The sequence below is a fragment of the Capricornis sumatraensis genome, chromosome 6 (assembly GCF_032405125.1).
Source record: "Capricornis sumatraensis isolate serow.1 chromosome 6, serow.2, whole genome shotgun sequence".
In the NCBI taxonomy this organism is placed as follows: Eukaryota; Metazoa; Chordata; class Mammalia; order Artiodactyla; family Bovidae; genus Capricornis; species Capricornis sumatraensis.
In genome coordinates, this window is record NC_091074.1 from 108,917,580 (window position 1) to 108,936,092 (window position 18,513).

Genomic DNA, 18,513 nt, shown 5'->3' on the forward strand with positions numbered 1-18,513 from the left:
ATACTTCTGTATACTAATAAGCTATAGGCTCGTTTCCAGTTCCTTCTGTTATGACCCAGCATGGTGTTGGACACATCGAAAATGTCGATAAATAGTTTTGCAGTGAAGTTAGAAATCTGTGTCTGACCAGGTCCAGCTGTTACAGGGAAACTTGCTCTTGTACAAGTTCCCAGCTTGTACGCTGTTCTCTGGAGTGACAGAAACAAAACCCACAATTGGGCTTTCCTCTCGTCACTATGCTGGCACCATTTTCACCCTAAATAAGAACTGGCCCTCTTACCTCCTCATGGTTACAGACACCATTTCATTTGAGGGTTGGCAGAGGAGGAAGTAAGAGTAGTCTTAGCATGAGGCCCAGAGAGGTGAATTGAGCAACTTTCCAAAATGCACAGCAATGGTTCTGTAGTAGAGTGGGCCTCTGGCCAGATTTCCCCAATGCACTGTCCTCTCCTTCTGCCCTTTTCCTCCAGATTAATCTCACTTTCAGCGACGCCAGCATTTTCAGGGCATGTGCAGTCGCCCAGCACTGCTCCCAAGTTTACAGGTGTCATGAAGCACCCACACCTGCACTGGCAACAACAGGCAAGGAGGAACAAGCCTGCAATTCCTTCTTTCAGACGCATCTTAGCCACAACGTGAAAGAGATGTTTCCATTAGGAATGGTCACTGAGAGTAACAGTAACAATGTTTTGGAAAGATTGGATAATTTAGTAGCAAGAAGATGTGCATATGGGTCTGTAGTTATTCATTTCCAAGTAAATGGAGTTAATCTCATCATATCAAATATTATTCAAAAAAAAAGCAGCCCAATGCTTGCTAAGTCAGGAAAGTCCCTTCTACCAGTTAATGTGAGATTCACTAAAACACGTGGAATTAACTGATGAAAACAGATTAAAGTTCTTGACAGTGGAGTTTGATTTAGACAGCAATGGGCTGTACCGAAAAGAAGGTAAATGGACTTCTCTGAGTGAGGGAAATATTCAAGTAATAGCTTATAGCTGAAAGAAAGAAAAAAAATCAGTTAATGAAGTTGCTTTTGGTAATGCTCGTATTTCAGCCTATTTGCTAGCGAGGTTTCCTAAGTGGAAATAAAATTCAGGCTTCTGGTCTAACTACCTTTGCATTCCGAGCTGCTCCTTGAATGGAGATATTCGGTGTAAGTCCCAGTCGGACAGGGTTTGCACTCAAGCTGCCCTTCTTCATCTTGATAGGAGCCCATCAAGCAACTCTCACAGACAGAATGTTCCAGGGAATAGTAGGTTCCCAAAGGGCAGTTGACTGAAAACAAGCAGGAAACGCTGAATATTGTATGGAACATACTTTTGTCCCTTAGGTATGAGACTAATAAAGCATGCTTCCAGCTACTATTGTTTATAAGTTAAATTTCACTGTCAGAGGTTTACTCACAAGATAAACTTTCCATAAATGTAGTCCTCTAAACCAACAAACAGATTTTTTTTTTGAGAAAATGCAAATTCTTAACTGACCAAGCTTATAGCTTATAGGATGGGGGCTTTGAAGTGTGGGTTAAAGCATAAACCAGATCATTCTGGAAACACACAGTGAATGGAAGAAAAATAAAGCAGTTAATTTGGTGCTTTGACATATTAAAAATGGTTTCTTCACTGTTTATCTGAATGGTTTCCCTTATGAAACTGTACATTATAGCATCACTTCTAAATGTAGCATCACTACAAAAACAAAGGTGGGGAGCTTAGAACAAATGAGTTAAGTTGACCCCTCTCCCTGCTTAGACTGCACTGAAGTCATGTGCAAGTCTGAGGCATCCTCAGACCCAAAGACCCTGCGGAAACTGGCCAGTTTCAAAACCTTCCTTCCCTGGAGATTTGGTCTACTATTTTGGCAGGCTCAGAGTGCAGAATTTCTGAAATCAAAGTGGGATATTAAGTTCCCTGAGAGGTTGCTATCAAAGTTAGCATTCTTACAGAGAGAACACCTGAAAGAATCACTTGGGTGATTATCAGGCAACTTACTAAAATTTCAGATTCCAAGGACCTGATCCCAAAGGGTCAGGAGGCATCCCCTGTGGATTGGGACCTGAATCAAGCAGCAATCTGACAAGCACTTCAGGGGATGCTGACACAGGTAGTCTGAAGACCACACTGAGAAATGCAAAACGCTGGCCAAGGCAATTCCAGATTTTTACTTACAAGTTGAGAAAGAAACAAGAGGAGGCTCAGAATGACAATATTAACATGCTTTTGATGAGCTGGGTTTATTCCAGTATGAAAAACCTAGCTGAGCTCTGGGAATAGCAATGAGAACTGTTGATGAAGGTTTTCTGACCAGGACACAACATCCCACACTGTAGAGAGATTAACAGAAGCCTCATGTCATTTGGTTCTGTTTGAGCATGTAGATTTTGCTTGGAGGGGACTCTGCTATCTATAAATGATGACTGGCTTAGGAAAGAGACTGGAATTGACTCAGATTGTGACAGTCTAAAGTCAGTAAAAGCTAAGGGATTGGGGAGGGAGGGGAAAGGGGACTGGCACTTTAATGGGTCTGGGGTCTCTTTGGGGGTGATGGAAATGTTTTGGAACTGTGATAGAGGTAATGGTTGAATGTCCCTGTGACTATACTAAACACCACTAAACTGCATACTTCAAAATGGTTCATTTTATGCTATGTGAATTTTGTGTTGGCTGCCTGGGTGAGTATATCAGCTGAATCACTTATTGTCTTAAAAGACTTAAGTTCTTAGCCTCTTGGCTTCGGTTTTCTCATGCATAAAATGTACTGAATAATAATGGTACCTCATACAGTAGCTAAACAGGATTAAACAAGACAGGGTCTCAGTCAGCACACAGAGGTGGTCAGCAAAGTTTTAGTTTTTGTCACTGGAGTTGCTGCTGAAAGCTGTGAGGTCTAAAGATCTAGAAATAAAACTAAGATTTGAGTCCCTTACCTAAAGTAATCTTATCCTGACCAATAGTAGTTATCTAGACTTTTGAGACAAAAAGCACGTAACAATAACAAATGTAGGTTTCAGGACAATACCCCTTTACAGTTGTAGGGTGACTCGACCTGTGTCGTCTGACCCAACAGGCACCAAATATTTTTGGTGACAGCGAGAAATCTTACCACACATTCGGCCTCTCAGCACAGAGCCCGGTCTGCAGAAGAGGAAAGCCTTTTCTGTTTCTAAGGAATTGCTGTCAGCTACAAGCATTTCAGAGGCAAGCTGAAAGGAATACATGGGCTCCTTAGTAAGGGTCCTTTTCAGTCGATTTGTGATCGTTTCCAACGTCTTAATGAGTCGCTGCTGATTTTCCAATTCAAGGGTATCGTTTCTTTCATCGGGTAATGGCACACTAGCTGAGATAAAAACATAACAAAAGAAAACACACACACACACCGTGTTGTAGCAAGCCATTTGGAGTGAGTTTTTACCCTAAAAAATGACATATATTAACTTTAAAAACACATTCCAATATACACTATGTGCAGACAGATACTGTTTGATTCCACTTATACGGGGGACCTGCTGCTGCTGCTACTGCTAAGTTGCTTCAGTCGTGTCCGACTTTGTGTGACCCCACAGACGGCAGCCCACCAGGCTCCCCCGTCCCTGGGATTCTCCAGGCAAGAACACTGGAGTGGGTTGCCACGTCCTTCTCCAATGCAGGAAAGTGAAAAGTGAAAGTGAAGTTGCTCAGTCGTGCCTGACTTTAGCGACCCCATGGACTGCAGCCTACCAGGCTCCTCTGTCCATGGGATTTTTCAGGCAAGAGTACTGGAGTGGGGTGCCATTGCCTTCTCCGATACGAGGGACCTAGAATAGTCAAATTCAAAGTCAGAAAGAACGCTAGGAGTAGATCCTGGGGTCAGGTCGGGGGTGGGGAGCGGGAATGGGGACTTAGTGTTGAATGGGGACAGAGTTTCAGTTTAGGAAAGTGAAAAATCCAGGAGATAGATGATGGTGGGAGATGATGAATGTATTTAATGCCACTGAATTGTACAGTTAAATATGGTTAAAATAGTATGTTTTATATTATGTGACTTTTTAATCACAATTAAAAGAACATTCCAGGAAAGATACACACAAATTTAAATTATTATTTACTGAGTAGCTAGTACATGGAGAATATTAAGAACAACATGTTTTGTTTACATGCCTTAGTTCAACATGTCAAGATGAGTTTGAAGCCGGGGGCTTGTTGCTATGAGAATCATAAAATATATCTGTGATATTATGAAAAATAACAGAACAGGTGATCGTGCTTGCCCTAATATACAGTTCCAGGGTAATTTCCTAATACTGACAACACATAGAAAGTTTGAAAATAGATCTCCAACCAAGAATTTCCCATTATATTAACCTTTTCAAACAGACAGTCTATTCTTACCTGTGATGTTAAAAATTAACCTAATTTTGTGGTCAGATAATGGGGCACTTCTTTCAATCCGTGAAGATCTGGCTTTGCCAGCACCCGTGGGTGTTTCTCGCACTGCGTCCTGGAAGTCACCGTAAGAGTAATCCAGCCTGTTGGCTGCACCCCAGCCACCAGGTCCTGAAAAGTTGGGGTAGAGAAATAAAAGATTGTAGAGCTCCATCTTTATCAGCTTTTAGGGTCTAATGTTCAGCCACAAATTACGTTGTCTTTGATCACTATTTAAATTGCCCATAATGTTCTACATATAAAGTTTTGCCTGTAATTTTATACTGTAGTCTTAGGCACTTCATATTAAATTTAGATTAGCAATGAACAAGCTATGTAGGCATTTAAACCATTCCATCTTCAGCCTAATAACTATAGTAGGTTTAGAGGAAATGGGAGGTGGGTATAGATTTTAATCAATGTCTATTTCCTTTCAGGGTTTGTTCCATTCTTGTCTTTTTTAATATCAGTGTCACAAACTGAATGTGCATAAACAGATTCCCTTTGTGAAGATTATTCAAGATATTTGCATATCTGCATATTTTAAATATAAACATACTGTACTTTTAACAAAGATAATACTGTGTGTATATTATTTGCTAATCACTTTTCAAATTTTCTCAACAATATATTATAATATTTCTGTGTCAAATAGTTTAATGTCTTTTTCTATAGCTATGCTAGTTTCTGAGGGCAGCATTATGAGTTAAATGTTTACACATGTAAGAAACTGCTGGAGGCAGTATGCCATGCTTAGTCACTCAGTCATGTCAGACTCTCCAGGGATTGCAGCCTGCCAAGCTCCTCTGTCCATGGAATTCTCCAGGCAAAAATACTAAAGTGGGTTGCCATGCCCTCCTTCAGAGAATCTTACCAAACCAAGGATCAAATCCAGGACTTCTTTACTGTCTGAGCCACGGGGGAAGCCCAAGGATCCTGGAGTGGGTTGCCATACCCTCCTGCAGGGGATCTTCCCATCCCAGGGATCAAACCCAGGTCTCCCACAATGCAGGCAGATTCTTGACCACCTGAGCCACCAGGGAGGCCATGAATACTGGAGTGAGTAGCATGGTTGTACGTGTCTCTTTAGACGCCTTCCATATCACTGAGACCAGCTGCATGGTTCAGATGGTAACTTCTTGATAAATGAAGTATGCCTGTACAATCTTAATCAAGCTACTTTCATTACTCTGAATCTCAGTTTCTTTATGTCTACATTGAGATCATTATTCCTACCTTGTATGTCTGCGGAATAACAGCTAATTCATGCAAACTAGCTCATAGACTAGTTTTTAGACTAGCTTTTAGACTCATTCTAAAAGCTCAGTGAGAGTAAATAATATTAATATTGATGTAGGCACGCTGTTGTTGCTTAGTTATGTGCTTTAAACATCAAATCTATTTATACAGGTTTGTCCACTTAAGTAAGTTGGTTTTTGAGTTTCTTTTTTAGCTTAATTCATGCTTTTAGCCACTTAAAAAGAACTAGATCAATAGTTTTATTTTTCACTTAAACATTTTTCCCTACAAGTGCCATGTAGCCATTGTAAAAAACACAACACCACAAAATCCCAGAGGAACAAAGAGAAACATGTAAAAGATTGTCTATAATTCCACCACACAGAAATAATGACCATAAAATTTTAGCCAAGAACATTTTCTATGAATAAACACACACATACACATTTATGCACACATATTATATATATGCATACATATTATATATATGCATACATATTATATATGAATATATAAACACATACATACACATTTATGCACACACACACACACATAGTCTGTGGTAGCTCAGGTAGTAGAGTCTACTCGCTATGCGGGAGACCTGGGTTTGAGCCCCGGGTGGGGAAGATCCTCTGGAGAAGGCAATGGCAACCTACTCCAGTATTCTTGCCTGGACAATCCCATGGACAGAGGAGCATGACAGGCAACAGTCCATGGGGTCACAAAGAGTCAGAAGTGACTGAGTGACTTCACCTGCTTTCTTTATATATATATATACACACACACATACAGCTAGAGTAAATATAAACATACTGTACTTTTAACAAAATAAGATCATGCTATATGAATATTATTTGCTAATCACTTTTAAAATTTTCTCAACAATATAATATTTCTGTGTCAAATGGTTTAATATCTTTTTCTATAGCTAAACTTCCTTGGTGGCTCAGACAGTAAAGCATCTGTCTACAATGTGGGAGACCTGGGTTCCATCCCTGGATTGGGAAGATCCGCTGGAGAAGAAAATGGCAATCTACTCCAGTACTATTGCCTGGAAAATTCCATGGACAGAGGAGCCTGGTAGGCTACAGTCCATGGGGTCACAAAGAGTCAGACACGACTGAGCGACTTCACTTTCCTTTCACTTTCACTACAAACTAAGTTTGTATTTTCAGACTTTGAGGTTATTTCAAACATCCTTGTACTACACTATGTCATAAAATCTTCTCATCATCAGTGAGAAGACACCACCCAATTCCATAAATACCCAAATGAAATATGTACATCTTAGAATTTACAAAATATGGTACGTTTGTACATTAATATGACTTTTATCTTGAGAAATATCCTCAGATGGGTCTGAGCATTTTTAACCCTTTAGTTACATATTGCCAAATGCTCTTCAATTTCTTCTCTACACACAATATGTGAGTATAATTTTTATCTCATGACACCTTTGCCAACTCTGGGTATTGAGATTTTTACTCAAATTTGTTCATCAGACAGGATAAAAAATGGCATCTCACTTTAGTTTTAATCTGAACTACATGAGTAGTATAAGATCTAATCATTTTAGTATATTTATTGGCCCTTTCTTTTCCACACATTATGACATGCCAAGGTGGTATAAATATTACTGATTTTGTGAGTGGTGTAAAGACACTCAAGGAAGAAGGTTTGCCTCTCAGGATCCCTTGCATCACTTGCACCATACAGTATTCAGATTCTTACAGGATGACACACATCACCCATCACAAAGTCTCATGATGATAGCTGACTCCCTCTGTGTGCAGTCCTGTACCCTTGCAACCTACCTCGACAATCCGGGGGCAGCAGGAACCTGGGTCACGTGTGACAGAAGAGGCACTGGTATTCTAGAGGTGCCACTGCCAAAGCGCCCACCAAGGCCACTTTGTGTTCTTCTATCTAAAACTTTAACTTCCATTATGTTCACTGAGAAGTTGTTTATAATTGCTAAAACTGGAAAACAAACTCAAAGTCTACCAATAGGAAACTGTTTATATAAATTATAGCAAATTCATAAAATAATATATGTAGTCATTAAAACTGCATTGAACACACTGGTGTATTTAAAATGGATAACCAACAAAGATCCACGTACAGCACATGGAACTCTATTCAATGTTATGTGGCAGCCTTGATGGCAGTGGGGGTTTGGAGGAGAATGGATAATGTCTATTTATGGCTGAGTCCCTTCACTGTTCATCTATCACAACATTGTTAATCAGCTATACCCCAATACAAAATAAAAAGTTCAAAAAATTGCACTGAAATGTTTATGACATAAAAGTATCCTCGATAAAATATTAACTAGAAAATCATGTTTACGAAATAGTATGGGTCTACACTCAAATGCAGTACAGTAATATACACATTAATATAGTAACAATTATTTCTGGAACTGCAGGTTATCTCAATTTTATTCTTTTAGTATTTTTCAAATTTTTGCAAAAAACATATATGCAGAAATAATATTTTTCAACTTAAAAGCTCTAAAGCAATAGTCAATATCACTCTTAATGCTAAATCACTAAGAGAAATAAGATTAGTGTCAAAAACAAAAAGAATGTCCACTCTCATGTGAATTAATACTGCTTCAAATAATCTAAGCACTTTACTTTCTCTTATATTTCCTCATTTAATCCTTACAACAGCCCTATGAGCTCAGCACTCTTACACACCCAGTTTAAAGATGAGAAAATTGAGGCACAGAGTGGTTTGAGAACTTAAGCTCTTCCCCTGCCTCCTGCTGCTGCTGCTGCTAAGTCACTTCAGTCGTGTCAGACTCTGTGTGACCCCATAGACGGTAGCCCACCAGGCTCCCTCGTCCCTGGGATTCTCCAGGCAAGAACATTGGAGTGGGTTGCCATTTCCTTCTCCAATGCATGAAAGTGAAAAGTGAAAGTGAAGTGGCTCAGTCATGTCCGACTCTTCGCGACCCCATGGACTCCTAGCAGCCTAGCAGGCTCCTCCGCCCATGGGATTTCCCAGGCAGGAGTACTGGAGTAGGGTGCCATTGCCTTCTCCTCCCCTGCCTCCTAGTTGGTGGGTAAGCCAGGATTCAGACATTTACTAGTTGGTTGTAGAATTTATGTATTTAACCAGGACGGTATCACCACTATGTTCTAAAACATTACTCTGCAAATTCTGTAGAGACAGTTTTATAAGAATGAAATAAAAATAAGTATAATTACTGGAAAGGACAAAGAAATCCCATAATACACTTTGGAGTACACTTAATAAAAGTTGTATGTCAATTATTTCTTAAAAAAACAGAAGAAAAAAACATTCAGAGTCTACATGAAGAAAACATCCAAATTCTACTTGAAGGTATATAAGACTGGAACAGATTGAGTCTTAACATATTATAAGTGAGGAATGTGAATATTTTACATGTATTACTATTTTGAATAAATGACTTCCAATTTAAGTTAAATGCCATATAAAAATTGCCATTAGTATCTTATAACTATTACTACTCTAAGACATCACACAAATATTTGAATTTTACAATCACAATGTGACTTAGTTTTCTTAGTATTTATCATCCTGAAGCATTCTGGCTAATATTTTGAAAGAATTACATATCTATAAATATCATTACACAGAGGATCAGGTTATCCAGTCATCCTAGAACTCTTGATGAATAAATAAGTGAAAGGTTATTTTTCTAATTTGCCCCACTCTTCTGGAATGATTTTCTTAGCCTGCACAACAGTTTTCCCAACTACCCACACTAAATAATTTCATTACCGATTGCAAAGCCATTTTCATAGTCATAATTATATTCAAGGCAGTATTTTTTGGTCAAGTCCTCCAGTTGGCAGTCAATGTCATCAGCATCACTACAAAATGACGGGACCTGTAAAAAAAAAAAAAAATGAAAGAGGACAAACTGTGCTTCACATCTGGGTGTGTCTTGGATAAGCTCTATGCTCCTGTTCTTCACATCTCCATCAGCAGGAAGGAAGAAAGGACCCCAGACCGCTCCCTGTCCTTAACAAGGTTCCTGACCCTCCTCCTTGCCCTCCCTTACCTCCTCTCAGTGGCGTGGACCACCAAGATCAGTCTCATGCCTTTTCTCTCTGTTTACATCACTTATCACAAGAAACTCAGGACTCCTGGGATATCTGTCTCTGAACTTTCACCCCAACTGAGTTTTGTTTTTTTTTCAATTGAAGTATAGCTGATTTACAATTTTCTATTAATGACTCTTTAGATCCCTTTTCTCTGGCCCCATCTCCCACCCTCCTCCAAGTAAAGTCCTTGAAAACTTTCCTTGGCGCCCTCTGAAGTCCACAGTCAAGAACCAGTCAAACCCTTATTAGTATTCACCTCCTCTCTCTGTGTTCTTTTCACTTGCTCTCAATGGAACCTGACTTCCTTGTTTTTTAGGTGGTGGTCATGGAGGTGAGGAAGTGTCCTCCTCACTCTTCAGTGCTGTTTCTAGCTCATACTCCCATGAACCTCCTTGCAGCCTGAGTTTTGAAGCTCCTACAGTAAGCCATACCATACACTGATCTCCTTGTGCCCGTCACCTACAGCCCTCCCCTATTCTGAGTCACTTCCTCATGCCAAGAACCTTAGTAAGTGTCCCTGGTATAGCCCTGGGTGATTTCTATATTCAGCCAGCTGATCCTTCCATCATCTTGAATTCTCACTTCCTCTTCCATCTTCCAGCTTTACTTTGTCACTTACTCAGTCATACCCTCAGATCTTGTCATTACCAGTAACTGCACCCTCTCTTAGACCTAGGAAACCAACACCTCTTCTGTAATCCACTGACACTGTCACCTCTTCACTGTCCCTCAGCCCCTGATGTCTTCACTTCCTTATTTACCCATCTTGGAGCCCATCTTGATCCATCACCATAAATTACTTACTCCCTTGCAGGCACCCTCCTTGGTCTGTCACCATGAATTACTCCTTTGCATGCACCCTTCTCAATTTGTCTGGAGAACTTTAACCCCAGTTAAATTGATTGCTCTGCTTTCTCCACATTTGTGCCCATATGCTCAACTATAGTTTGGGAGAAAACACATCCCTGCTTACGGCCAGTCCTACATTTCTCTAGGATATTCATTTATGCTCTCCTAGAAAATCATTTTGTACCACATTCTCGTTTCTCAAACCTCCAACAACTCCTCCCCAGCCTTACTCCAGACTGATCATTCTGCATCTTTTTTCACAGATCAGATAGTCACAAACGATCCTTCTTTCACACACATCACATGTGGACTCACCCCTGTACCTGTGCTCATGTCCTCTACCCCTTCTTGACACCTCTCTTTCTCACACTCTGCATCAAATCTACTACTATTGCATCTACTTTCAGAATCTATCCTAAATCTAAGCCACTCAACTCTGTTAGGGATATAAGTATATATATATATATATATATATATATATATATATATATATAGTATGTACTCAAGATAGTTCTGGAGTTAACTACACGTTAAGTTGCTTAGAGGACTATGATTTCACAGAAGTTATATATACATACACATATATATAAACTATAAATATATAAAAAACATATATAAAACATTTATATACACATATATATATAGAACATTTCCTGCTTTCAAGATGCTCAATACACTTAAACACATTGCTTTGCTCTCCTGGAATCCCGAAAGAGTCCTAAACTTGCATGAAAAAGAAAAACCCTTTAAATGTTCAGTGATCATAAAAGAAAAACAGACTACAAGGGCATTTCTGTCATACTTTAAACAACAAAGCAGACATTCTCAAACCAAAGGGACTCTAAGTTTTTCTGAATGTTTTAACAAATTCAAAGTGCTTTAACACAGATTGACTTATAATTCACTCCAGGAGACCAAAACCTATGAATAATTCTAAATATGAGGAGCAAGTTTGGGTCACAAAGAAAAAGGAACTCATCAAAACAAAGAATTTCTGTTGCAGGTGACGCAGAGCAACTATGGAAAACTCAACAGCATCCTTTAAAATATGGCAAACAACCAAGGAACGCTACTGACATACCATTTTCCCCAGGGTGGTCTCAAATGCTTCAGAAAATTTCTTCAACAGATCTGTGTCATCACAGCGAGTTGCTTTGTACAGCATCTCAAAGGACTTGTACCCATGATTTGCAAAACGTTTTACTGGAAAAAACCAGTTTCAGTTGGTTAGTGTTTTCAAAACACAAATTTAATTTCTGTGGAATTAAATTGGTATTTTCATCCCGACATGGTTTATGGGATTGTTATAAAAACAAAAGTTGATAGTTAAGGAATGTTTCCAGGCATTAATCGATCATAATAAACCAGCCAAGAAGCCATGTACCCAGTTACCTGGTGATATATTTGCTTTCATATATTATTCTTGACCTTCCAATCATATGACAAAGTGAACATTTAAGGGAGAAAGAGATACAAACATTTTTTTCATTATATTCCTGGGAATCTTTGAAAAATTCTGGTTGCAAAGATATTATATAAGTTTATAATGTATATTTTTATATTATATTTTCAATCAATAGACACTAAAAAATTTCTGAATGGTATGTGAAATTATATTTCTTAAAAGTGTAATTTCACAGAGATAAACTTTTCCTTGGATCAGAAGTTTAGAAGTTAAGACTCAGCAAGAAGTCTCAAAATATTCACAGTCTCCTAACAATATCAATATTAAAATCCTACGGTCTAAATCTTTGATAGAGGTGAGTAATATCACTTATATTTACCAAATTTAGGAACAATACAGCTCAAGTAAGTGGGTTTTACTTTGTAAGACACTGGCATTTAAACTTCATCTACAGTAATGGATCAAAGATTCACTCCAGAGATTATTATTTACACAAGATGAAGACATTGGATTATCTTTAGGATAATACACAAGGTTACAGAATAGATCTAAATCACTTCCAAAAAAGAGTATGACTGATCCAACTGCCATGTATATAGGCTCTCACTTTAAATATAAGTTCTTCTCCAGACATCACACTATACTTTAGTTCAAGTTTACAGCTCAAGAATGACATGCTGACTCTTCTGACAATTCTGGTAAATAATGAAGGGGCCAAGATGGTTTTCCCATAAACTGAGTCTTGTCCTATAGCAATCCATTCAGCAATAAGATCCTGGGCTAATATTTTAAATGGAGGCATTTCTCCTATCTATAAACACTTCAAATTCATGGCACTGTTTCCTACTTACCAAATCTAAACCCTGTATTAAGGCAATTTTTCTCTTTAATGTTAAGAAATTTACACATATGGGTAGTCAAACACATATTCACACATACTAAAGAAGCCCAGAAAAATTTAGAACTTACTAGCACAGTCTGGCCATTCAGTGGAATATGGTGGCTTCCAGACACCATCTTCATAAGCACAATAATACTTGTCAGCAGATCCTTCTGTGAAATCATAGCCCTCTAAGCAACTTAATGTGCAGTTAACACCAGTACTATCTTGAGTACATACAAAATCCCCATTTACAGGTGTAAACGGAACTTCACAGGGGGAACCTGTGTAAAAAAATTAAATTATTTCTATACAGTGGTATTAAAATATAAATTAAAATCTAAGTGTCTAAGCTGAATTTTGAAAAGAATTCCTCCTGTCCACCACTACTCCTAGAAAAACTTTCACAATAAATCCATAGTGTGAGGCTGCTGCAATTTCTGCTTTTTGATTCCTAGGTGGGTACAGCTAAAAAGCTGTACCAGTGTGCAATTAATTACCTATGCATAATTGTGCATATTTTATGAAAAGCTAAAAGCACTTCTGTTGTGCAACTGTTATTTTTGGCATTCTTTTAATAAAAAGGAAAACCAAATAACGTTACATAGCAACAAATTTTCAGAATCTGTCTACCCAAGCATTCAAAATAGGATCATAAAAACAATACTTCGTAGCTTTAGAGAAAATGTTAATAAGTGGTTACAGACTAGCTCCGAAGAAAGCCTGTGTATTTACCATGAAGTGAAGTAATCATTAGAAACCTCAATACAATCTGTCAGTATTCTAACTTTAAACAGCTATGTTCATAGCCTATTTTCTTTCACAAAGGAGAGTGCAATAGTGATTACACATCTCAAGTGTCAGCTGGATTTTGGAGGCTTATGCAGAGTATACCTTTTACGACAATGTGGATGTCGCAGGTTCTATTATTGCCTGAGGGGTCAGTGGCTGTATACCGCACTACCGTCTCCCCTTGAGGGAAAAGGTCTCCTGGTGAATGGCTTCTGGTGACGGTCAACACGGCCCCTAAAAAGAAGAGAAGGGGAAAGGAGGACTCCAATCTGGGGGTTATTGTGTGCAGTCACTTTACGTGATTAGAATTTTCATTTACTCTTTATACAAACCAGCTGAACATTCTATTGGTACTAACTGGGCTAACAGAAAATAAACTATAAAATCTTACACTAAACTACAGAAATAGTTGACTCAAAAGCCTCATTAAATGCAGGCATTCTTGCTAAATAGATTATTTTCCTTTACTAGATCAGTCTCTGTGAATACTGGAAATTTACTTAAGAAATCCATTTCACTTGCATCCTTGTTTTCAGGGTGTTTGCGAAAACTTTAAAGTGAACTTCAGCTATATTCGCTCACTTTTTTCTGTTTTCCCATGAGCTTTTATAACATTTTTGGCAGATGTTTAAGAACTGAGTATGAATACATAGAACTGCTTTAGACTTGCCAATAGGATGCATAGTTTATGTCTCTAGGATAAAGGAAGCTTAGAGGCTGAATGAATTTACTAGAACACTTTCAAACAAAATACACTGCACAAGTTTAATAAATCCCCACTGAATAACGAATGAAAAGCCATGGATAGGTTAAGACTAACAATGTTAAAATATATAGAATTATCCTAGCATTAAAACATCTTCTGTAATTATCCATGCTACTATATTTAGAGTAATTTGCTTTTTATTTCTCTTTTATCTTTTTAAAAGCTTTTTATTTGGTGGTAACATATTGACAACAAGATACCTGCATTCTCACCTGAGTTGTCTGAAAACTGAGGCTCATCCCAGGTCACAGCATGCTCCTTCTCAGAGACCTGGACTGGAGGCGGGGATCTGCACCAGTCTATGCTAGGTGGTTCTACATCTAAAAAACATGGAACCAGAGGATGAAGTCACAACTGATGTTCAAAACTGATGAGGAGTGTTGCAAGAGGGAACCTAAGTCTACTTGTGCAGGCGGAGAACCTTGACCTTGACACAAGGCTGGCCCTGGGATCCCTTTGATGATGATGTGTTAAAGAATCTACCTGCCAGTGCAGGAACTGTAAGAGATGTGGGTTCAATCCCTAGGTCACGAAGGCCCCTGGAGGAGGAAATGGCAACCAACGCCAATATTCTTGCCAGGATAATTTCATGGACAGAGGAGCCTGGTGGGCTATAGTCCTTGGGGTAGCAAACAGTTCCACATGACTGGGCACATATGCATGCTTCATCCCTGATCTCAACATCACAAGAAAAAGCTGATTCTTGCTATGCTTCACTCTACTTGTTGAAGAAATACCAGATTGCTAAAACCACCATGAACACAGCAGTATAAACGGTAAATTCGGGATGTGGTGAGCATTTAATTTGTGAGTTTTGCCAGTGGCAGTTGAGCTGATCCACCCAGAAGTGAAGTAAACATTCCCAGATATTGAGAAGGCATGAAATGACCAAAGCAGTGCTTTCACAGGGATCTCCTGAACGATCCTCCTCTTAACTGAAGGGCTGACAGATGCTACATGGAAGACCAACGGGCAGAGATCCGAGTCATGCTGCAGAATACGTAAGACATTTAAGTGTCGTCATTGTTAAGGTTCTCGTCATGTCTGACTCTTTGCGACCCCACGGGCTATAGCATATCAGGCTTCCCTGCTGTTCACTATCTCCCAAAGTTTGCTCAAACTCATGTCCATTGAGTCGGTGGTGCCATCCAACCATCTCATCCTCTGTTACACTGCTGCTCTCAATCTTTCCCAGAATCAAGCTCTTTTCCCATGAGTCAACTCTTTGCATAGAGTTTCAGCTTCAGCATCAATCCTTCCAATGAATATTCAGGGCTGATTTCCTTTAGGATGGACTGGTTTGATCTCCTGGGTGTCCAGGGACTCTCACGAGTCTTCTCCAGTACCACAGTTCGAAAGCATCAATTCTTCTGTGCTCAGTCTTTTTATGGTCCAACTCTTAAATCTGTATATGACTACTGGAAAAACCATAGTTTTGATTATACGAACCTTTGTCAGAAAAAAGTGAGGATGTGATATTGCTGGAAGGCCAGGAGATTACGTCCAGAGGTGGGACTCTGGGGTCTAAGATGCCTAGGTTGATAAATTCCAGGTAAAGACAAAGAACAGGGTGCGGACTCGGGAATACAGGGCTGCAATGGAGAGGGGGTGAAAGCCACGGTAGAAATAAAAGATCTGTAAGTCTGTTGCTAGGCACTGTAACCTACATTGAAGGAAGGGTTTGACGGGGTGCGGGTGAGCCAGGTTTCACACTGATAGAATGCGGTGGAATTTGAGGAGGTCAGTAAAGTACAATCAAAAAGTAGTAAAGGAGGACATTTTCACATAACTATTGATTTTTACACGTATGAAATGTCATTCTATCTGTAATAAAGTGTCTTTGAGGGAGACTGGATGAACAGTATTTTTCTTATTATATAGGTAGAGAACCTCAAACCAGGCAAATTTACGAGACTTGCCTGAGGTCAGTAAGATGGTAAATTACGGTCACAGGCATCAAGACCAAGATGATATACTATCTATATATGTGGAAACACATATCCTGAAATGAAATGAAGTGTACCTATAAGACTATACAGATTTCTGTTTGAAGCTAAGTCTTGTGAATAAATATTCAGTTTTTCTCTTTTCCTGGTATTTGCATTTCCTTAGTGTAGGATCTTTGATTTACTGCTTTCTTAGGCTGTGAACTCTGTCAACCAGCGATGGAGCCTCTTTGGCTCACAAGTCTCCATGGCCTAGCACAGCACTTGGCCCATAACAGTTGCTCAGAAAAAGTTGTTGCATAAAGAAAAGAATGAAGGAATGCTTGTAGGAGGCCAGTGCACTTTGAGAATTCGGAATCAAGCCAACAGATAGTTAAATTTATAAATCTAACAGTATTTACTATGCTCCCCAAAGAAAGTGCAAATGAAACTGTTCCAAGATTTTCTAAAGTTATCTGATTTTAGCCAAACACTTAAAAATTGAAGTTTGGGGATGAGAGAGAGCAGTTCGCAGAGGCCACTGACTGTCAAATAGCTGGAGGTCCCAGCAGACGCAGCATCTCCAGAAAAAGAAAGTCCATTCAAAGCACATGAGACAGCATTCTGTGGAATGTTATGCAAAAGCATTCCTACTCCTTCTCATTTATCATTAAGACACCAACACTCTGTCATCTGAGGAAAACAAGAAAATGTAGGCTTTGGAATATTTTTGGTCTCCCTCTCCCCCTGCCTTCCCGGTCTCTTTACCTCCCCTTCTTCCGTTCCCTCCTCCCTGCCATTTCCTTGCTCTCTTTCAGAATTGGAAAATTCAGCTAGTATCTAGCTAGACACTCGAGTACACTTTTACATTTCACCACGCTGACTCTTCACTGTGAAAAATGAAAACGTGGCAAACTCTTGACTCACATGTCCATGTTTAAAATCATAGCACCATAAAAATAAATCCAACATATTTTTCATGTGACTGGTGATGTTTATGTTTAAAACATTCAAAAAGCAATTAAAAACAACTAATCACTAGGACATAAACATAGATTTTTATATAAGTCAGTTTATTTATTTTCACCAAAACTTATCATTTCTAGGGTAAGAAGCCAGTTATTAGTTATTTCAAGAGGTTATGTAAAATTCTTAAAATGAATTCAATGTACTGAATTTTAAAATAAACACTAAAAATATATATGAAACCAAAAGAGCAAAATGTTAGTATATTTACATAGAATTTAACGCAGGTCAGGAGGCAACAGTTAGAACCGGACATGGAACAACAGACTGGTTCCAAAGGCTGTATATTGTCACCCTGCCTATTTAACTTACATGCAGAGTACATCATGAGAAATGCTGGGCTGGAAGAAGCACAAGCTAGAATCAAGATTGCCGGGAGAAATATCAATAACCTCAGATATGCAGATGACACCAGCCTTATGGCAGAAAGTGAAGAAGAACTAAAAGAGCCTCTTGATGAAAGTGAAAGAGGAGAGTGAAAAAGTTGGCTTCAAGCTCAACATTCAGAAAATGAAGATCATGGCATCTGGTCCCATCACTTCATGGGAAATAGATGGGGAAACAGTGGAAACAGTGGCTGACTATATTTGGGGGGGCTCCAAAATCACTGCAGATGGTGACTACAGCCATGAAATTAAAAGGTGCTTACTCCTTGGAAGGAAAGTTCTGACCAACCTAGACAGCATATTCAAAAGCAGAGACATCACTTTGTCAACATAGGTCCGTCTAGTCAAGGCTATGGTTTTTCCAGTAGTCACGTATGGATGTGAGAGTTGGACTATAAAGAAAGCTGAGTGCCGAAGAAATTGATGCTTTTGAACTGTGGTATTGGAGAATACTCTTGAGAGTCCCTTGGACTGCAAGGAGGTCCAACCAGTCCACCCTAAAGGAGATCAGTCCTGGATGTTCATTGGAAGGACTGGTGTTGAAGCTGAAACTCCAATACTTTGGCCACCTGATGCAAAGAGTTGACTCACTGGAAAAGACCCTGATGCTGGGAGGGATTGAGGGCAGAAGGAGAAGGGGACGACAGAGGATGAGATGGCTGGATGGCATGACTGACTCAATGGACATGAGTTTGGGTGAACTCTGGGAGTTGGTGATGGACAGGAAGGCCTGGCGTGCTGC

The 18,513-nt window shown here is 39.2% G+C and overlaps 1 protein-coding gene across 1 annotated transcript in view; it reads right to left on the reverse strand.

The window, feature by feature from the left end:
• Positions 1-18,513, reverse strand: part of SVEP1 (sushi, von Willebrand factor type A, EGF and pentraxin domain containing 1) — a 202,616-nt gene that overhangs the window by 86,772 nt on the left and 97,331 nt on the right. The window contains exons 10-17 of the mRNA XM_068973794.1: positions 14,647-14,754; positions 13,771-13,902; positions 12,966-13,160; positions 11,673-11,794; positions 9,417-9,525; positions 4,371-4,535; positions 3,106-3,339; positions 1,117-1,278 (exon numbers count right to left, since the gene is read on the reverse strand). Of these exons, the coding sequence (XP_068829895.1) occupies positions 1,117-1,278; positions 3,106-3,339; positions 4,371-4,535; positions 9,417-9,525; positions 11,673-11,794; positions 12,966-13,160; positions 13,771-13,902; positions 14,647-14,754 (1,227 nt within the window). The remainder of the gene's footprint in view (positions 1-1,116; positions 1,279-3,105; positions 3,340-4,370; positions 4,536-9,416; positions 9,526-11,672; positions 11,795-12,965; positions 13,161-13,770; positions 13,903-14,646; positions 14,755-18,513) is intronic.